This window comes from Hemitrygon akajei, chromosome 23 (genome assembly GCF_048418815.1).
Source record: "Hemitrygon akajei chromosome 23, sHemAka1.3, whole genome shotgun sequence".
Classification (NCBI taxonomy): Eukaryota; Metazoa; Chordata; class Chondrichthyes; order Myliobatiformes; family Dasyatidae; genus Hemitrygon; species Hemitrygon akajei.
Genome location: NC_133146.1, coordinates 33,088,588 through 33,109,565, shown reverse-complemented (window position 1 = coordinate 33,109,565; position 20,978 = coordinate 33,088,588). Strand labels below are relative to the sequence as shown.

At 43.7% G+C, this 20,978-nt stretch overlaps 1 protein-coding gene across 3 annotated transcripts in view; it reads right to left on the bottom strand.

Annotated features, from left to right (window-relative positions):
* The window catches only part of LOC140715317 (multiple inositol polyphosphate phosphatase 1-like), a 79,663-nt gene extending 67,497 nt beyond the window's left edge, over positions 1-12,166 (bottom strand). Inside the window, exon 1 of one of the 3 annotated variants that reach the window (XM_073027355.1) lies at positions 10,976-12,166. In XM_073027355.1, coding sequence (XP_072883456.1) covers positions 10,976-11,756 — 781 coding nt within the window. In that variant the 5' untranslated portion in view covers positions 11,757-12,166. The remainder of the gene's footprint in view (positions 1-10,975) is intronic. The other 2 variants (XM_073027356.1, XM_073027357.1) reach the window with 2 other exon arrangements.
* Positions 12,167-20,978: the final 8,812 nt, after the last annotated feature.

The following is a 20,978-nucleotide window of genomic DNA, read 5'->3' as shown; positions in this document are numbered from 1 at the left end:
GGCAACGGTATAGTCTCAACGTGTTCCATCATTTCAGGATATACTGAATGAAATAAATTTAAATATGACAGCCATGGTGGGAACCAAACTTCCCACCATGCCTGTGTTATAAACATCAGACATTCTGGAAATCAAAATCAGAATCAGGTTTAATATCACCGGCATACGTCGTGAAATTCGTTAACTTAGTCGCAGCAGTACAATGCAATACATGAAAAATATAGAAAAAAATCTATTACAATATACATATGTGCGTGTGTGTTTGTGTGCGCGTATGCTTGTGTCAGTGTATGTGTGTGTGTGTGTGTGTGTGTGTGTGTGTGTGTGTGTGTATTAAATCATTAAATTAAAAGTCGTGCAAAAAGAAAAATAATAAAGAAGTAGTGAGGTAGTGTCCAAGGGTTCAAAGTCCATTTAGGAATCAGATGGCAGAGGGGAAGAAACTGTTCTTGAATCACTGAGTGTACGCCTTCAGGCTTCTGTACCTCTTTCCTGACAGTAATAATGAGAAAAGGGTATATCCTGGATGATGGGGGTCCTTAATAATGGAAGCTGTCTTTCTGAGGCACCACCGCTCCTTGAAGATGTCTTGGATACTACGGAGGCTAGTTCCCATGATGGAGATGACTAATTTTACAACATTCTGCAGCTTACTTGAATCCTGTGCAGTAGCCCCCCCCCCCCCCCCGCCCCCATACCAGACAGTGACGCAGCCTGTCAGAATGCCCTCCACGGTACATCTACAGAAGTTTTTGAGTGTTTCAGGTGACAAACCAAATCCTAATGAAATACAGCCGCTGTCTTGCCTTTTTTTTTATAGCCACATTGATATGTTGGGATGACGTCAGATCCTCCGGGATGTTGACACTCAGGAACTTGAAATTGCTTACTTTTCCACTTCTGATCTCTCTGTAAGGGTTGCTTTCTGTTACCTCGCCTTACCCTTTCTGAAGTCCACAATCAGCTCTTTGGTCTAACCTTCGCACAACACGTGAATCGAAAACGGTTTAGTGACAACCTGATACTTCATGGCAATGTTATAGCGTCAACATATTCCACCATTTCAGAGTACACTGAATATTCTGGAGATGTTGGAAAGCTTCAGCAACACACTCTATTACAGCTCGAGGCACTGGAGCTCAGAGATAAATTCCGGCATCCTCGGTAAGAAGTTTGTACGTCCTTCCCGTGAGCGCGTGGCTTTCCTCGCACCAGAGTTAGCTGGTTAATTGGTCTTTGTAAATTGTCCTGTGATTAGGCTAGGTTTAAATAGGTGTGTCGCTGGGCCGGGAGGGCCTGTTCCGCACTCTAACTCTAAATAAATAAAGAAATGCAGGAGGAACTCTGCAAGTCATGGAGGAGAATAAACAGTCACTGTTTTGGGCTGAGACACTTCATCAGGACTGGGAAGGAAGGGGCAGAAGCCACAGTAAGATGGTGAGGGGAGAGCAAGGAAAGCAAGCTGGCTAGTGATAGGTGAAACCAGGTGAGGGGGATGGTGGGAGGGGGAGAAAGGGAGCTATCAAGTAAGAAGCAGATCTGGCCTCAGCATTACTTAACAAATAACTTATGTGCATCATTTTCCTCATACCAGAGATAAGCCCACACTTGAATCTATTCTAACGTCAACCTATTGAACACTGAGAAGTAAAGATATAAATGACCTTCATCCCTCAGTGCACAAATGTAAATAACAATACATAATGTCAACCACTTCCTGCAGTGAGTTAGATCAAGGAGCTATGCAGATCCTCTTTTCAGCGGAATAAATATATAAAAACATTATTTACAGTATATACTTCCTGTACACTCTTTTCCAATCCACGTTGATAGATTGTGTATTGCTCATCTCACAGTACTGAAGTTATTGTGTAGCTGTTAACCAAGACCAAGCTGTGCAAGGAAGGGGCATTTAGATCTGCTTATTCAGCTTGGTTCTTGTTCAGGTTTTTGATGAATTTGCGATCAGCATGTCAGCGGTTCAATACAGTAGAAGGCACGTGAATGGTTTGGCCTGTAGCTAACAGATAATAGTTTGCTAACAGATATATTGGGGAAGTTGCTATGGCTACCCCTTGCCTGCAAGGAAAATTATTTAATTTAGTTTTAATTACTGTAGAACATTAGATCTGAAGGCAGTGATACATTCATACAGGAGGAGGGTTGACAAATTCAAGAATGAGAAAGGAATAGATTGTAGGCAAATGCAGATGAAACAAGGCTACAGTGCAAAATAAACATCAATGTGGAAAAGTGCAGCAAGTGAACAGTGTCTGTGCAGTAGACCACATGTAATTCTCCATCAAGGAATATTAATTAAATTAGATGAATATTAGTTAAAGGTTGTGAAACAATAAAAATATAAGCAATACAGTATGTCCCTGAAAATAGGGAACAAAGACATCAATTTAACAACAAGATAAGCAAATATGAGAAACCAAAACTAAAAGTGCAATTGTTTACACTTTTGACAATGTCATGTTGCAACAGCTAGCAGCAAGTTTCAGCTAAAAACACATCACCTAACTTTTATTTTGCTCCAACCTGTGTCAATGTCAAGTTTGAAATGCATTCTCTGCTAACCTAAATAATTGCTCTTCAAGATACCAAAAAAAATGTTAGTAATTGATTTCTCATTCAAAAATTTATTAACCATATAACAATTACAGCACAAAAACAGGCCATCTTGGCCCTTCTAGTCCGTGCCGAATGCTTACTTTCACCTAGTCCCACCGACCTGCACTCTTTTACTAAATTGGAAATTTGTAAAGACTAAGTGTCTCCTAGTCACTGTTTCCTGATTTACCTCTTAGCTCTGTTTCGAACCCCGTAACTGGGTCACTTACCAGCAAAGACAGAGAGGTCCGTTGAAGTCTGATGGTACTATTTTTAAACAGTATTTATTGGTAAAAATACACAAGAATAATATCAATGCAAACATACACATAATATACGTTGTCAATACTAACTCTAAAAGTGCGGGTATAATAATAATCAATAAGAAATAAGCTCTATCGTTGTCTAGGGGATAATGTATTGTCCGATGGAAATATAAAAGTCATTCAGTTTATGCAGGCTGCAATCTTTGGTTGGAGTCAAGAGAGAGATTTTTGAAACTTGCCAGCTTTTCCTTTTTATGATGTCGATCCCTTCAAAATTTCGTTGGTGTCCTCTTCTTTAGCTAAGCCGTCTTCCGTGGTAAGGCCCGCCAATTCCGAGGCAAATGGAAAAGGACGCACGCGGGCCCCCCACCGGCTGTCGCTATTAAACGCTGTCACGGGATTTCTAGCGTTTCTCCTGGTGCATCTAAAGGGGTTGTTCCCCAGACCCTCTTTTATCCTTACTCACGGGGTCTCAGATGTCAATCAGGTTGGGATGATGCAATCCCTCAACCAGCCCACTCTGGTCGTCCCCTGAGGGGCTTCAATGAATAGTAGAGTACTCAATACACAATTCCGTCTCCAAGAGACAATAGTCGTTATCAATGGTTCCGCCTCTCTGGGGCCAGGACACATTCCAAACCCTTGTGGATTCTGTCTCATTTCCTGGGTCCCAGACCCGAATTAATAGCGATCTTGCGATTCTCGAAAAGGAGGGGGCTATTTTGTACCCTTCGGCCCCTCAAAGTTGTGGCACATTCGTAACACCCCCTTTCTTCACAGCGTTTTTACCATCGGTAAAAACGAAGTAATACAGAGTCTTACAGGATTTTAGAATCTAACACAATACAAAAGTTTTTTTTTCACTACAGAGTAATACAGTTATACATTCAATTCAGCATCTAAACAGTTAACGATTACATTGTCACTTCCTTTAATATCTTAACATCTTATACCTTACTAAAGTCTTGTAGCATCAGACTCCAATTTAATAACTACCTATTTTTGTTACTTCCGCAAACAAAAACTAAAGAGTTGTGATCTTAGCTTACGTGTATACAACAAAAGTTCATGCAAATACTAATCTTTATGTTACTTTCAAACTTAACAGTCAGTTTTCCATGGGGTTTGTCTTTATTATTCACATGCTTTGTCGAAATCCCTTAAAACCGGATTCTGCTATTTAAAAATGGCATCCCATCAACCCTCGCCCCTTTTCCAGTTAACTCCCACGTGGTGAGCTTGTGCCCCATGGCGAAATAGGCTTTTGCCCGCTCCTTTCATAGGAGTTATTTTATCAGCAATGTGTTCCAAACTTAGACCATTTTCTGAATCTCCACACAATTCTTTAATTTTAAGCAAGTTGCTAGTTTCTCTTCAGGACCCTTCATGCGATTAATTCTCAATTTAAAATCTGACAGCGATCCCTCTTTGTTCAAACAGCATCCCGAATTCTGCTTTTTCACACCACACTCTTGAATAACAATAGCGTGTGGGGCACCTTTACATTCCAAATCAAACTGTAATTGATTCGCAGGCACCGTGTTAACAAGCCATTGTCCCTTCAGCCTGGTTACTGCTTCTGACACCAGTCCAGACTTTAAATTTTCTTCATTCAATTTGGGAACTACACTTTTCCCTTTTCCTTCAATAATAATATTCACCTCACCACCTTTTATCTCCTCACTAACTTTTAACACACCTTCGAACACAAACAACTGGGAATTCTCACTTCCCACTATTACCAAGGCTAACCCTTTCTTCACTGAACCAAGTCCATCTGACCCACAAGGACTGCATTCCTTTTCAACTGAATCAAATACCTCAGATTTTTTCTGAGCTCCATTACTAGGTTCAGTACCACGTGCATCCACATCTTGGACACTCTCAAACGGGACATTTGCCTCTTCCAGGCTTTCAATACCCGTACCCTTTTCAAATTCTAAATTCCCCTGATCCTCCCAACTACTCTCTGGGCAACTCCCTTCTGGAGTAAACTCAACCCCGCGGGCTGAAACAACCTCATCTGCCAACCCAGCAGACTTCTTCAAGGTAATGGCATCCTTTTCATCTAGGACTGCCCTCATTTCATTATCGGGAACACCTTTAGAATGTTCAACTTCTTCAAACAGTTCTGCCAAACAAGACAGATCATCCATGTCCAACGCTGGACCTTTTAACAGCTTTATCTGTTTCTCATCTTTACTTCGTGCCTCTATAAATTTTCTCCTGGCTAACTCCTCTCCCTTACTCTCTTTCACTTTACTACTCTCCGTTTTACCACCCTCTAAACCCTTGTGGTACAGGGTCGGTAAAAACGTCTCGGCCAAATCGATATTGGCCGGATTTAAACTGCTCTCGTTCTCAGCTGCCTTTCTCAACATGCTGCGAGTGATCGCGCATGCGGGATAGATCTTGGAATCTAGGGGCGAGACCTCAACACTCACAGGCTAGCTCGTCAGCTTCATTGCTGATCAAACCTTACCACCGGCTAAATCGTTACTAAGAAGGACGTCCACGTCAGTTCTCGGGAATTCTGATCGCACCCCTATTTCAACTGGTCCAGATACCAACTCACAATTTATAATGATTCTATGCAAGGGCACCGTTTCTGTCCCTTTTCCTATTCCTTTCAAAGCTACCATTCCCGTCTTGTGACCAAAATCCAGTACCTTACTGCTAATCAATGACAGTTCAGCTCCCCTGTCTCTCCAGATTCGCACTGGAACTGGTGTGTCTCCCTCTCTCACAGACATGGTTCCTTTTGACATACATGTCTCAGACCATTCTCGTACTCTGTCTACCTAGGGCTCTCTTGTCGATTTACTGATTACCACAGCACATCCTATAGGGACTGCTGCTTTCCATTTTCCTGTCTCCTTCCTCGGAGCAAGGCACCTAGATGCAATATGTCCCCCCTTTCCACAATTAAAACAGGTCAAGCCAGGAAATCTCCTGCCGTTTTGCCTCTCCTCCTCAATCTTACCACTAGCTCCCGGCAGGACCTCTGCCTCAGCCGGCGGGCTTTCTCTACCGTTCCCACGGTCTCTCTGGTAACTTTTATTCGAGGAAAACTTTGACTTGTGGGTTAGGGCATATTCATCTGCGAACCTAGCAAATTAGTAGATGGACTTATTCGGCTTCTCATTCAAATACATCCGGATATCCTCCGAAACACAACCTTTAAATTCCTCAATCAGAATTAACTCCCGGAGACGCCAAAAATCCTCTTCCACTATTTCTGCTGTACACCAGCAATCTAAGAGCACACCCTTCTCATAGGCAAACTTGGTATACGTCTGATTCCACCCTTTCTTTAAATTTCTGAACTTTTGTCTATACACTTCAGGTACCAATTCATAGGTCCGGAGAATGGCCTCCTTTACTTTCTCATAATTCTCTTCCTCCTCCATGGACAACGCCGCATATGCCCGTTGTGCCTTCCCTTTTAACACACCTTGTAACAACGCCATCCACTGCTCTTTGGGCCACTTCTGATTCACTGCAACCTTTTCAAAAAGCAAGAAATAACTATCAACATCCGTCTCCTCGAATGGTGGTACTACCCTCAACTCCCGACTAACATTAAACCGCTCCTCTCGGTCTGACCCTTGAACTCTTCGCTCTTGCCTTAACTTCTCCATATCCAAGTCATGTTGCCTCTGTTTCTCTGCCTCCCTCTCCTTCTCGGCTCTTTCCTTTTCTTTCTCAGCTCTCTCCCTCTTCCTTTTCGGCCCTGTCTTTTTCTTTCTCAGCTGCTTCCAGCTGCTTTAATTTAATTTCATGTGCCAACCTTACTTTCTCCAACCCTAACTGAGCCGTCCCACTAGCTGGTACCTTTTCAGGGATATTTTCCAATACCTCAGCTGAAAACACATTCTTCACAATATAATACTGAGTTATGGCCCTCCGCACCTCCCGCTTTTTCATCGACAACCTCACCTCTGCGAGGTTTAGTCCTTTCGCAATATTTATTAATTCCGACTTTGTGGCCGCCTCTAGCGGTTTTCTATAAATTCACCCACGTCCATCTTTGCTGGTTTCCCGTCTGGCTACCTGCGTAACCAGATCCAAGTTTGGACTTACAAGCCCGATTTACTGGCCCCCCAATTTGGTATCAAATCCCGAGACGAGAACCCCAAGTTGTTACGAACCCCGTAACTGGGTCACTTACCAGCAAAGACAGAGAGGTCCGTTGAAGTCTGATGGTACTATTTTTAACAGTATTTATTGGTAAAAATACACAAGAATAATATCAATGCAAACATACACATAATATACGTTGTCAATACTAACTCTAAAAGTGCGGGTATAATAATAATCAATAAGAAATAAGCTCTATCGTTGTCTAGGGGATAATGTATTGTCCGATGGAAATATAAAAGTCATTCAGTTTATGCAGGCTGCAGTCTTTGGTTGGAGTCAAGAGAGAGATTTTTGAAACTTGCCAGCTTTTCCTTTTTATGATGTCGATCCTTCGAAATTTCGTTGGTGTCCTCTTCTTTAGCTAAGCCGTCTTCCGTGGTAAGGCCCGCCAATTCCGAGGCAAATGGAAAAGGACGCACGCGGGCCCCCCACCGGCTGTCGCTATTAAACGCTGTCACGGGATTTCTAGCATTTCTCCTGGTGCATCTAAAGGGGTTGTTCCCCAGACCCTCTTTTATCCTTACTCACGGGGTCTCAGATGTCAATCAGGTTGGGATGATGCAATCCCTCAACCAGCCCACTCTGGTCATTCCCTGAGGGCTTCAATGAATAGTACAGTACTCAATACACATTTCCGTCTCCAAGAGACAATAGTCGTTATCAATGGTTCCGCCTCTCTGGGGCCAGGACACATTCCAAACCCTTGTGGATTCTCTCTCATTTCCTGGGTCCCGAACCGAATTAATAGCGATCTTGCGATTCTCAAAAAGGAGGGGGCTACTTTGTACCCTTTGGCCCCTCAGAGTTGTGGCACATTCGTAACAGCTCAACCTGGAAAATGTTCTACAACCTGATATTTTGATTAAAATTGTGTTCTCCAAACATTTGATCCCCAAGGGACAAAATACACATTCACTTAACTGAATAGTAGCCAGTTTCAACAAACTGTTTAACAGGAGGCTGGAAAATGATTAATAACTAAAACGAAGAAACCACTGCAGCTTGAGAATTGCATTGGAGACTTAACAGTTCTTCATACTTTTAATCAGCAGACAATGAACACTTGTAGATTCTGAATACTGCTTATACAAGCTGTCGATATACAGTTTTGGATATTAAAGATATCACTGTTAGCATCGGGGAGTGATCCTGAGGTCGATTTTGTTGAAAGTTGGAGCAAGCGAGAGACTACGAGACATTGAGGCAGAATATCCTCTACATAGCACCATCCAGAGACAGAGAAGCAGTTTCAGCGACAGGTTACTATCGATACAATGCTCCTCAGACAGGATGAAGAGGTCAATACTCCCCAATGCCATTAGGCTTTACAATTCTACCGCCAGGACTTAAGAACTTTTTAAAAGCTATTATTAATGCTTTTTGAGATAGTGATTTAGATGCATATCATATTTTTTACTGAGTTAAGTATTGTATGTAATTAGTTTTGCTACAACAAGTGTATGGGACATTGGAAAAAAAGTTGAATTTCCCCATGGGGATGAATAAAGTATCTATCTATCTATCTAATTAGGCCACTCGGCCCATTGAGTCTGTTCCACCATTCCATTATGGTTGATTTATTAGCCCTCACGATCCCATTCTCCTGTTTTCTCCCTGTAACCTTTGAAACCCTTACTAATCGAGAATCTGTAAACCTCCACTTTAAACCCAACAACTTGATCTCCACAGCTGTCTATAAAAATGAATTCCATAACCACTCTTTGGCTAAATAAATTCCTCCTCATCTCTGTCTTTCTATTCTGAGGCTGCACCCTCTGGTTCTAGATTCCCCCACTGTAGGAAACACTCTTGCCACATCTACTCTTCCTGGACCTTTCAATATTCAATTGGTTTCAATGAGATTCCCACCCCCTCCCCCCCCCACTAAACTCCAGCAACTACAGGCCTGGAGCCATCAAATATTCCTCCTAAGTTAAGCCTTTCATTCCTAGAATCATTCTCTTGAACCTCCTCTGGTCCCTCTCTTATGCCAGCACATCCTTTCTTAGTTAAGGGGCCCAAAACTGCTCACAATACTCTGTGTGGCCTGACTAATGCCTTATAAAACCACAGCATTACACCCTTGCTTTTATATTGAATCCTCTTGAAATAAATGCTAACATTGATGTTGCCTTCCTTACTACAGACTAGATCTGCAAGTTAACCTTTAGGGAATCCTGCACGAGGACTCCCAAGTCCTACTGCACCTCTGATTTCTGAATGTTCTCCCCATTTAGAAAACAGTTTACACCTTTATTCCTTCTACCAAAGTGTATGACCATACACTTTCTTACACTGTATTCCATCTGCCACTTCTTTGCTCATTCTCCTAATCTAAGTCCCTTTGCAAAGTCCATGCTTCCTCAACACTGCCTGCCCCCCACCTATTTTCATATCATCCACAAAAGTAGCCACAAGGCCATCAATTCCATCATCCAAATCATTGATATATAATGTGAAAATAAGCAGTTCCATCACCGATACCACTAATCATTGGCAACAAACCAGAAGTCACCATTTATTCCCACTCTTTGCCTCTTTCCAGCCAGCCAATCTTCTAGCCACACTAGTGTCTGTCCTGTAATACTATGGGCTCTTGTTAAGCAGACTTGTGTGGCACCTTGTCAAAGGTCTTCTGAAAACCCAAGCAAACAACCTCCACTGACTCTCTTTTGTCTATCCTGTTTATTTCCTCAAAGAATTCCAACAGATTTGTCAGATGAGATTTCCCCTTAAGCAAAGCATGCTGACTAAATCACTTGTTCCTGCTTCTCTTTCTTCTGCTTTTATGAAACTACTGCTCATCTGATTCTTGTATAAAGCCCTGGTGTCTATGAGTCTGTTTGAACCGACTGCATCGTTGATCCCATGCTATCTATGGGAACACCAATGCCTTTGAGCAGAAAATCCTCCAAAAGATAGGGGATTCGGCCAGTATATGACGGGTAAACACCCCCCCCCCCAAACCATTGAGCATATCGACATGAAACGTTGCTATGGAAAAGCAACATCCACCATCAAAGATCCTCACCACCCAGGCCACACTTTTTTCTCGCTGCTGCCATCAGGTAGAAGGTACGAGTGCCTCAGGACTACCAGGTTCAACAACAGTTACTGCCCCTCAACCATCAGGCTCTTGAACAAAATGGGATAACTGCACTCATTTAAGGACTTATCTTGTTATTTCATGCTCGTTATTTATTGCTATTTATTTATTATCTGCATTTGCACAGTTTGTTTACAGTTCCTGATGTTTACTGTTTAACAGATCCTGCTTGCAGTTACTGTTCTATAGATTTGCTAAGTATGCCCACAGGAAAAAGAATCTCTGGTTTGTATGTGGTGACATGTATGTACTCTGATAATAAATTCAACTTTGAACTTTGCCTTGTTACATTGCTCCATTTCACCACCAAACAAGTTTCTTTCAGGAGTGGAGCTAGTATGAAGCTGTTCAATTTACTGTGACAATACGCTCCAGTTTAGTTCAAGCTCAGTACTCAAGTTGCTGTATGCAGGTCACACTAGCATTTCTACATGCTCAATGGCTAAAATCAAGCCCCTGTGGCGTACTTTCTCTGAAGCACATAGTAGATTGGTTCTATAGTCAGCATCTGCTAAAAGAGATCTGCTACCAACTGAACGCCACCCGCCACCATCACTAAATCTTTTCAGGGTTAAAGGGAGCTTGTCAATTTGATTTTATGATTTATGTTCCTAATTATTTCACATTCAGTGATCCTCATGCTTCTTTTTACCACCCTAAAACTTTCAGAAAATTTCGTTGCTTCTTTGCATCATCTGAGTCACCACAGAACAGTTGAACGTGATCACACCAGTGCCCTCAAGTAGCATTGCGGTGATCTAAAGGGTGATGAATTAGTCAAGATCTGTAACCCAACCAGTGTTATACGTGGAATGGTAAGTGAGAGTCAAGATCTATAACTTACCGATACTGATGGCCTCTGGTAACACGCCGAGCTTCTGTGCCATTTTTTGGATCACTCTCTCCATTTCTGGACCCGTTTTGAACACTTCCACCTGGTGCAGGGCCGTGCCGTTGTTTCCCACTAGACTGACAAACTTCTGGCAGGAGTCAAAGAAGCGCAGCAGCCCGTCGTCGACCTCCCACTGGTCGGCCGCCTCGACCCGCAAGCCCAGGTGCCTCTCCAGACCTCGGATGAAGGACTGGGTGCTGTTGACACACCGGTGCTTGGAGCTGGTCAGGAACTTGACCCTGTTCTCGAGGAAACTTTGCGGGGCCAGGAGGCGGGGGAAGCCGGCGGCCAGCCTCTCGGCTAGCTGGGCCATGTCGGAGACTCCAAGCGGGTGGAGGTTGCCGTCCATCCACTCGTGGTACCACATGTTCCAGGCGGCCAGGGCCTGCACCAGGTCGAGGCCGGTGTCCCCCAGCTCCTTCACCAGCTGGTGCACCTCCAGCATGCGGGGCACATTCTTCCTGGTGGGGTAGCGGGTGCCGTGCCGGATCAGGCCGTTCAGCTGCAGCTGGGTGCAGCGGGCCGGGGGCAGCCAGGAATCCTCGCCCTGGCTCACGTCCCGGTACCTCGACTTGGTGCCGTAATGCTCGGCCCAGGCCGACCGGCCGACGGAGGCGCCGGAGTGCCGCAAGCAAGCCCACACAACCAGCAGCGAGCAGAGGCCCGCTCGCCTGAGACCCTGCGGGGCCCTGCCGCGGAGGTCGCACCGGAATCCGGCACACCGAATCAGCATGGTTCGCCCGTCAGTCCTCCCGATCCCAGCCCCGCTTCGGTCCTTCCGATCCCGGTGGCCGGCGCCGCCGCAATGCGGAACGACGGAGAGAGAATGAAAGGGTTCACCCGAGTGACGGTGGCTCCGGGATAGAGGGTGTTAAACACTGCTGCAAATCTACGTTACGATAACGCCAATGGAGTGAATGGGACTGGGTTATTGCGGAGGTGCCAAGTCGAACTGGGAATAGGAAGATGCCCCGTTTCTGGGTTACACTGTGAGGCGTACAGGAACACCAGGTTACATTGAGACATATTTAGGTATACCTGGCAGCATCGGAACATAAACAAATAACTGAGTTATAAACACAAGAGATTCTGCCGAAGCTGGAAATGCAAAGCAACACACGCAAAATGCTGGAGGAACTCAGCAGGTCAAGAGCATCTATGGAGGGGAATAAGCAGACGACGGAGATCCTTCATCATGACCCTGTACTGAGTTACACTGAGATATATAGAGACACCAGGTTACAGAGAGAGGGTGACATTGGGACATGAACAAATACTGAGTTACACTGATGTAGAGTCATAGAAAAGTACAGCGTAGGAACAGGCTCTTCAGCCCATCTAGTCTATGCTGAGTCATTTAAACTGACTACTCCCATGATTTGCAGCGGGACCATAGCCCTTCATATCCCTGCCATCCTTGTACCTATCCAAACTTCTCTCAAATGTTGACTGGAGTTCATATTTCACCCATGATCTCTAATTGTAGTGCCACTCAATCTCAGTGCAAAAGCCTGCTTGCATTTTCCCTATCTGTAACACTCATGATTTTGTATAGCCCCATCAAATCTCCTCTCAATCTTCTACATCCCAAGGAATAATGTCCAAACTTCAATCTTTTCTTATAACTCAGATCCTCCAGACCCATCAACATCCCATCCTGCTTTCCCTGTCTTATGTTATCTCCTTGCCCACCTATCACCTCTCTCTACCCCCTTGCTCTTCCACTCCCCCCTTTTTTTGCTTCCATGATCTTCTGTCTCTTTCATCAATCAACTTCCTAGCTCTCTGCTTCATCCCTCCCCCTCCAAGTTTCACCTATGCCTCTCCCCTCCCCCCACTTTCAAATCTATTTCTTAGTTTTGTTTCTCCAGTCTGGGGAAGGATTTCAGCTCGAAACGTCAACTGTACCTTTTTTCCATAGATACTGCTGAGTTCCTCCAGCGTTTTGCTTGCTGACATTCTTGGGTAGGTAGGTGACCAAAACTGCACACAATACTCCAAATTAGGCCTCACCAATATCTTGTATAACTTCAGCATAACATTCCACCTCCTATGCTTAATATTTTGATTTATGAAGGCTCTCTTTACAACCCTATCAATCTGTAACAACATTTTCAACGAATTATGGACCTGCATTCCCAGATCCCTTTGTTCTACCACACTCCTCAGTGCCCTACCATTCACTGTGTAAGACCTACCTTGGTTGGTCCTACTGAAGCACAAAACCTCGCACTTGTCTGGATTAAATTTCATCTGCCATTTTTCTAGCTGGTCCAAATCCTGCTGCAAGTCCTGATAGTCTTTCTCGCTGTCCACTGTACCACCAATCTTGGTGTCATCTGCAAATTTGCTGATCGAGTAAACCACATCTTCATCCAGATCACTGATATAAAGGACCTTGTCAAAGGAATTATTAAGGTCCATATAGATAACATTCACTGTCTTTCCTTCATCAACCTTCCTGGTAACTTCCTCACAAGACTCTATAAGATTGGTTAGACATGACCTACCGCACACAAAGCCATGCTGACTATACTTAATCTGTCCCTATCTATTGAAATACGTGTATATCCAGTCTCTTAGAATACCCTCCAGTAACTTTCCCACTATTGATGTTAGACTTACCAGCCTATAATTTCCTGGTTTACTTTTAGATCCTTTCTTAAACAGTGGAACAACATAAACTATCCTCCAATCCTATGGTACCTGACCTGTCGCTAAAGGTGATTTAAATACTCTGCCAGGGCCTGGCAATTTCTGCACTTGCCTACCCCACAGGGTCTGAGGGAATACCCTATCTGCTCTTGGAGATTTATCCACCCTAATTTGCCTCAAGACAGCAAACACCTCCTCCTCTCATTTGTATAGAGTCTATGAAGTTGGTGCTTTTTTGCCTCATTTCCATAGATTTCTGTGTCTATCTCCATAGTAAATACAGATGCAAAAAAAATTTAAGAACTTCCCCATCTCTTTTGACTCCATGTTTAGATTACCATTCAGATCTTCCAGAGGAGCAATTTTGTCCCTTACTTTTAATTTAATCCCTTTTGCTCTTAACATATCTGTAATCTCCCTTAGGATTCTCCTTCAGCTTATCTGTTAAGGCAAGCTCATGCCTTCTTTTACCCTCCTGATTACTTTCTTAAGTAGTCTCTGACATTTCTTATATTCCTTAAGTAATACATTCGTTCCTGCCTGCCTATACCTGCAACATACCTCCCTTTTTTCTTAACCAGGGCCTCGAACTCTTTTGAAAGCCAAGGCTCCCTATGCCTGATATCTTTACCTTTTATTCTGACAGGCACCTCCAAGCTTTGGACTCTTAAAAATTCACTTTTGAGGCCTCCCACGTGCCAAGTACACCTTTGCCAGAAAACAGCCAGTTTCAATCTGTATTTACCAGATCAAAATTGGTCTTTCCCCAATTTAGAATATCAATCTGCAGAGCAGATCTATCTTCTTGCATATTTACTTTGAAACTAATGGCAAAGTGTTCCTCTACACATTCCCTGTCTCAATCCCTAAAAGAAGATCAAGCATCACACACTCTCTTATTGGGACTTCTATGTAGTGATTAAGAAAACTTCCCTGAACACATTTGACAAACTCTATCCCATGTAGTCCTTTTACGATATGGGAGTCCCAGTCAATGTTCAGAAAGTTAAAATCACCTGCTATAACAACCTTATGTTTCTTGCAACTGTTTGCAATCTCTCTACAAATTTGTTCCTCTAAATCCCTCGGACTGTTGGGTGGTTTGTTTTATACCCCCATTAACATGGTGATACCTTTCTTATATACTCTCTTCCACCCATAATGCCTCACTAGACGAGTTTTGCAGTCTGTCCTGACTGAGCACCCCTCCTCCTTTAATCCCTCCCACTGTGTCATGCCTCAAACAAGAGAACCCCAGAATATCAAACTGCCAATCCTGCCACTCCTGCAACCAACTCTCACTAATGGCTACAGTGTCATAATTCCAGGTGTTGATCATTGCCCTGAGCTCATCTGCCTTTCCTACGATACTTGTTGCTTTGAAACATTAGCAGCTCAGGACGTTAGTTGCCCCATGCTCAACCTTTTGATTCCTGGCTTTGTCTGAGGTCTTAACAATGTCTGTCTCCACAATCTCTCCTCTAAGTGTTCTGGCTCTCTGGCTCCCATCCTTGCAACTCTAGTTTAGACACCCCTACCCCCTCCCCCACCCCGTGTTTACTCTCCCACTTAAGAATGCTGAGGACTCGATCCAATATATCCCGGACCCTGGCGCCCAGGGGGCAAAATACCATTCAGGAAGCTCATTCTCATTCACAGAGCCTTCTTTTTTCTAAGACTAAAAAAATTCCCTATCACAACAGCTCGCCTCTTCTCCCCACTTCACTTCGGAGTCACAGAGCTAGACTCGGTGCCAGAGACCTGACCGCTGTGACTTTCCTCTGCCTGGTCATCCCCCACCATGCCCAATAGTATCCAAGAGGGGGATGGCCACAGGATACTGTGCACTGAATTTTTAATCCCTTTCCCTTTCCTGACTGTCACCCAATTTCCTGTGACCTTCACCTTGTGTGTAGCTGTCTCTGTACAAGTCCTATCTATCACTCACTCAGCCTCTTGAATGATCTGGTGTTCATCCATTTCCAGCTCCAACTCCTTAACATGGAGTGGTATGAGCTGCAGCTGGATACAGTTCTTGCATGTTTAGTCATCAGGGACACTGTAGGTCTCCCTGCCTTCCCACATCCTGCAAGAGGAGCGTTCCACTATCCTTCATGGCATCTATGTTGTTCCTAGCTAAGCAACTACAAAGAAGGAATAGCAATAAACTGGTGTAGAGAAAAACTCTACCTACAGTTTTTATTGCCTTCTCTGACTGAAGCCTCAAAAACACCACACTAACTCTGACCACTCCAATGATGGCTGCTCTGCCTTACTTTAATTTGTTCTTGTCAATCAAGCCCAAATGCTGATTGACCATTGCTCAAAGCACCAAACTGCTGTGACTCACTGCCTTTTCTACTTAATTGCTGAGCCCAAGTGAACTACATCTTCTCAGGTTTCCTATCTCTAATCGGGCGTTGCTTGAAGCTCCAAACTGGTGTGAGTCACTGCCTTTTCTACTCAATCGGAGTGAACTATGTATTCTCAAGCTTCCAATCTCCAATTTGCCACTGATCAAAGCTCAAGATGTACAGAGACACCAGGTTACAGTGAGATAAATGTACTTGGTTTTGAAGTGAATTGACATCCTTCATATACATAAGGAGTAAAAATCCTTACGTTACATCTCTGTCTAAATGTGCAATATGCAATTTATAGCAATTTATAATAAATAGTATGTACAACAGAACAGTTAATATAACATAGAAATACAATTGTGTCAGCATGAATTAATCAGTCTGATGGCCTGGTGGAAGAAGCTGTCCCAGAGCCTTTTGGTCCTGGTTTTATGCTGCAGTACCATTTCCCAGATGGTAGCAGCTGGAACAGTTAGTGGTTGGGGTGACTTGGGTCCCCAATGATCCTTTGGGCCCTTTTTACACACCCGTCTCTGCAAATGTCCTGAATAGTGGGAAGTTCACATCTACAGATGCGCTGGGCTGTCCGCACCACCCTCTGCAGAGTTTTGCGATTGAGCGAAGTACAGTTCCCATACCAGTCAGGATGCTCTCGATTGTGCCCCTGAAGAAAGTTCTTAGGATTTGGGGGCCCATAACAAACTTCTTCAACCATCTGAGGTGAAAGAGGTGCTGTTGTGCCTTTTCCACCACACAGCCGGTATGTACAGACCACGTGAGATCCTTGGTGATGTTTATGCCAAGGAACTTAAAGCTGTTCACCCTCTCAACCCCGGATCCATTGATGTCAATAGGGGTTAGCCTGTCTCCATTTCTCCTGTAGTCCACAACCAGCTCCTTAGTTTTTGCAACATTGAGGGAGAGGTTGTTTTCTTGACACCACTGTGTCAGGGTGATGACTTCTTCTCTGTAGGCTGCCTCATTATTATTTGAGATTAGGCCAATCAGTGTAGTATTGTCAGCAAATTTAATTAGAAGATTGGAGCTGTGGGTGGTGACACAGTCATGGGTATACAGAGAGTAAAGGAGGGGGCTTAGGACACATCCCTGATGGGCACCTGTGTTGAATGTCAGAGGGGCAGAGGTGAGGGAGCCCACTCTTACCACCTGCCAGCGATCTGACAGGAAGTCCAGGATCCAGCTACGCAAGGCATGGTGAAGGCCGAGGTTTCTGAGCTTCTTGTCAAGCATAGAGCGAATTATGGTGTTGAATGCTGAAATGTAGTCCAAGAACAGCATTCTCACATAAGCTTCCTTCTTCTCCAGATGTTCAAGGATGGCGTGTAGAGCTGTGGCTATTGCATCATCTGTTGATTAGTTGTGTCAGTAGGCGAATTGTTGGGGGTCCACTGTGGGTGGTAGCATGCTGCAGATGTAGTCCTTGACCAGCCTCACAAAGCCTTTGCTTATTATTGAGGTGAGTGCGACAGGACGCCAGACGTTCAGACATGTTACCTTGGTAGCATCAGGACATACAAATATTGTACTGGGTGCATTGCGATGTAGAAGAGACATACAACATTTTGTTAATCTGCACCACTATGATTTTGATGGACAAGATTTGGAACTAGTTTATTAGTGCCACATGTACCAAGATAAAGTGAGAAGCTTGCCTTGCATACTGTTCATATCATTACCCAACACATTGAGGTAGAACGAAGTAAAACAAAAGCAACATGAAGAATGAAGTGTAACAACTACGGAGATAATGCAGTGCAGGTAAACAATAAACTGCAAGATCATAATGAGGTAGATTATGAGGACCTATGAGGAACCACTCAATAGTCTTATATCAGTAGGGTAGAAGCTGTCCTGAAGGTTGATATGTGCTTTTGTACCTTCCACCTGATGGAAGGGGGGAGAAGAGAAAATATCTGGCATGGGTGGGGACTTTGATTATATCAGCTGCTTTACAAATGCAATGAGAAGTATGGAAGAGGGGAAGCTTGCTTCTGTGATGTGCTGAGCTCTGTCAACGTCTCTCTAGTTTCTTACGGTCACATGCAGATCAGTCACCGTAACTTTGTTGCATTGATAAGAATCGATGGGGACATATCAAATTTATACAGCCTCTTGAGGAAGTTGGTGAGAATTTTTTGGCCATGGTGTCAACATTGTTGGATAAGAACAGGCTTTTGGTGAAGTTCACTCCTGAGAACAAGAAGTTGTCAACCTGAACACTGTTGTTGTACACAGGAGCGTGTGTACAATGACCAGCTCTTTTGTTTTGCTGACACTGAGGGAATGCATGTTGTTAGGACACTAAGCTACTAAGCTCTCTATCATTGATATTTGAGATACACCCACTATGCTGGTATCACATGGAAACTAGAAGAGCAGAATCTGACCACGCAGTCATAAGTGTACAGGAACTAGAGTGGAGTACCAGTGTTTAGAATGATCGTGGCGGAGATGTTGCTGCCTGTTCTTACGGATTGCAGTCTGTTTATCAGGAAGTCGAGGATCCAGTTCCAGAGGGAGGTGTTGACTACCACGGTCCAGCGTTTGGTGATGAGTTTGCTTGAAATTATAGTACTGAAGGTGGAACTGTAGTCAATAAACAATAGTCTGATGTTGGAGTCTTTAATGTCCACAGCTGAGTGTAGGGTTAGATGTCGGTGCAGGGACAGTAAATCACCGATAATCCAACATGGATTGTTAAGAACTCGTGATTGTCCTGCATCCAACTGATTCATCAGTTCAGCATGTGAGCTGGGTATACCAGTGTTTAGAGGCCAGAATGTAGTTGCAGCCAGGTTTAACATCCGGAATACCAGGGGTCAGGAATGTGGAATAAAAAGCAGAAACTGCTAGAAAAACTCAACAGACCAGGCTTCAAAAGTATACGTGGTCTGACCTGCTGAGTACCTCCAGCATTTTCTATTTCTATATCAGATTCCAGCATGTGCAGGTTTTTTTTTTGATTGTCAGGAATGTGACTTGGTTTATGGCCAGAACTGGGGTCCAGAATGCTTATATATTTTCTGCTCCCGTCAAATTCACCAGGTTTGCTGTAAAATTTATTATACTACCAAGTAATATGTGGAAAGAATTGAAATAAGAGTGTGTTTGTCTCTTAAAAGAAGTGACACCCAATAGTCCAGAAAATCTGCTAGTTCAGTTCTGCATTATCGAAATTATAGTACTTTTATTTTCTGTAACATGTTACATGATACAAGTTACGTAATACAATAATAACTTTTTCAATAAGCCCACTAGAGAAACACGCTCCAGGTGAGTTGGAAAGGAGTGCAAAAGACAGGGTCGCAGTGAGATTAAAAGGAGTGTGGAAAACCGAACCTGCTGATTTAAGTGCCAAAGGATTATTTGCCTAGTTATAGGAGTTTCACTGCTGATTGCTCTAGGACATGTGACACCCAGAAATAGGGGTCAGACTTGGTTACAGCTAAGTAGCAGTTTAGAGCGAGATCTACAGAGGTTCTGAGTACTGGGACAAAGACTGGCATTGGTTACCTAAGATTCAACATGTCATACTGAGATACAAATGGGCACTGGAATATATAGATGCACCTGCTTGCAAACAGATAGACAAACACTCTGGATCACACTAGAACACATACAGTCTGAAGTATATAGTAAGTTGTTTACTACAACTTACCATATAGGATTTTTCAGGAATTTGCACTGGAACATGTAGAAACACCAGTTGTCATGGTAATATGCAAAGCAGGTTTGATTGGGGTTTGCAGAGGCACTCTCTGGACGTATATAAGATATAGAGTTGCATTGGCTTAGCAGCTGGTTGCACAAAGATACACAGAGGAATTGAGTTCTGTCAGGATGTACTTGACTTCGTTGTAATGTACAGAGATAATGAACTGCTTGGAAATTTAGAGTAATAGAATTACACTAGGTTATGCAAATGTTACAGTATATACAGTGGCATTGGTTTACTGTTGGGTGCAAGCAGGTATTGAACTCTAGGACAGGGTCATTTGGTTTCCTGGGTAGATTGAAGCACTGGTTTACACTATAATATACAAAGGTGCCAAGGTAGACTGGGATTGAACAGCAGCAGCTGAAAGTCAGATTCAGATTTATTTATCACATGTACATCAAATTTACTTACTTACTGCCCGCTATGCTTCTGGTGTTTAGGGCAGCAATGAAGGTCCTCCATTTCTGTCTGTCCTTGGCTATCTTCGCATCATGTGCCCAATCCAGCTCCAACACTTCCTCACGATGATTGTGGCTATGTCCTCTCGATTACACTGAAGGAGCAGGGTGTGGTTGGAGATCTTTCTTGGCCAGAAGATGCGGAGGATCTTCTGGAGACTCGTGGTGTGAAATGATGACAGCTTGGCAAGGTTGCTCTGTAATGCGCCAACATTCTGACCTGTATGAAAGTGTGGACAGAACACAGCTCTGGTACAGCTTCACCTTGGTGTGGATGCTGTATTTGGTTGATCCCCGTATGTTGTTCATTGTTCTCAAGATGTTTCTACCTTCATTGAGTCTGCACTGGATGTTATCCTTGGTTCCACCATCCTGCCAAATGATGCTGCCCCGGCAGGTGAATCTGTCAGTGCTTTGTAAGTTGACGCCTATGCCTTGATGGGAGGAGGAGACTCTACACTGAGGGTCATGGTCTCAGTCTTTCTCTGGCTGACTCTGAGACCAATCTGTCCACCAAAGGTAAACAGACGCTGAGCTTTCTCTTGCATGTGCTAATGTGTACCGTATGTGATGGTAATGTGAAGTCATACACAAAGTCAGGGTCTTCCAAAGTATAGAATAGACACCCAATGCCTCTCTGCTTATCTTTCATTATTTGCCTCATAACCCAGTCAATTACCTGGTGAAACAATATCACCAGCTTCACCCAGCTTATCTGACTCCTGTCTGACTTCAAAGCTTCA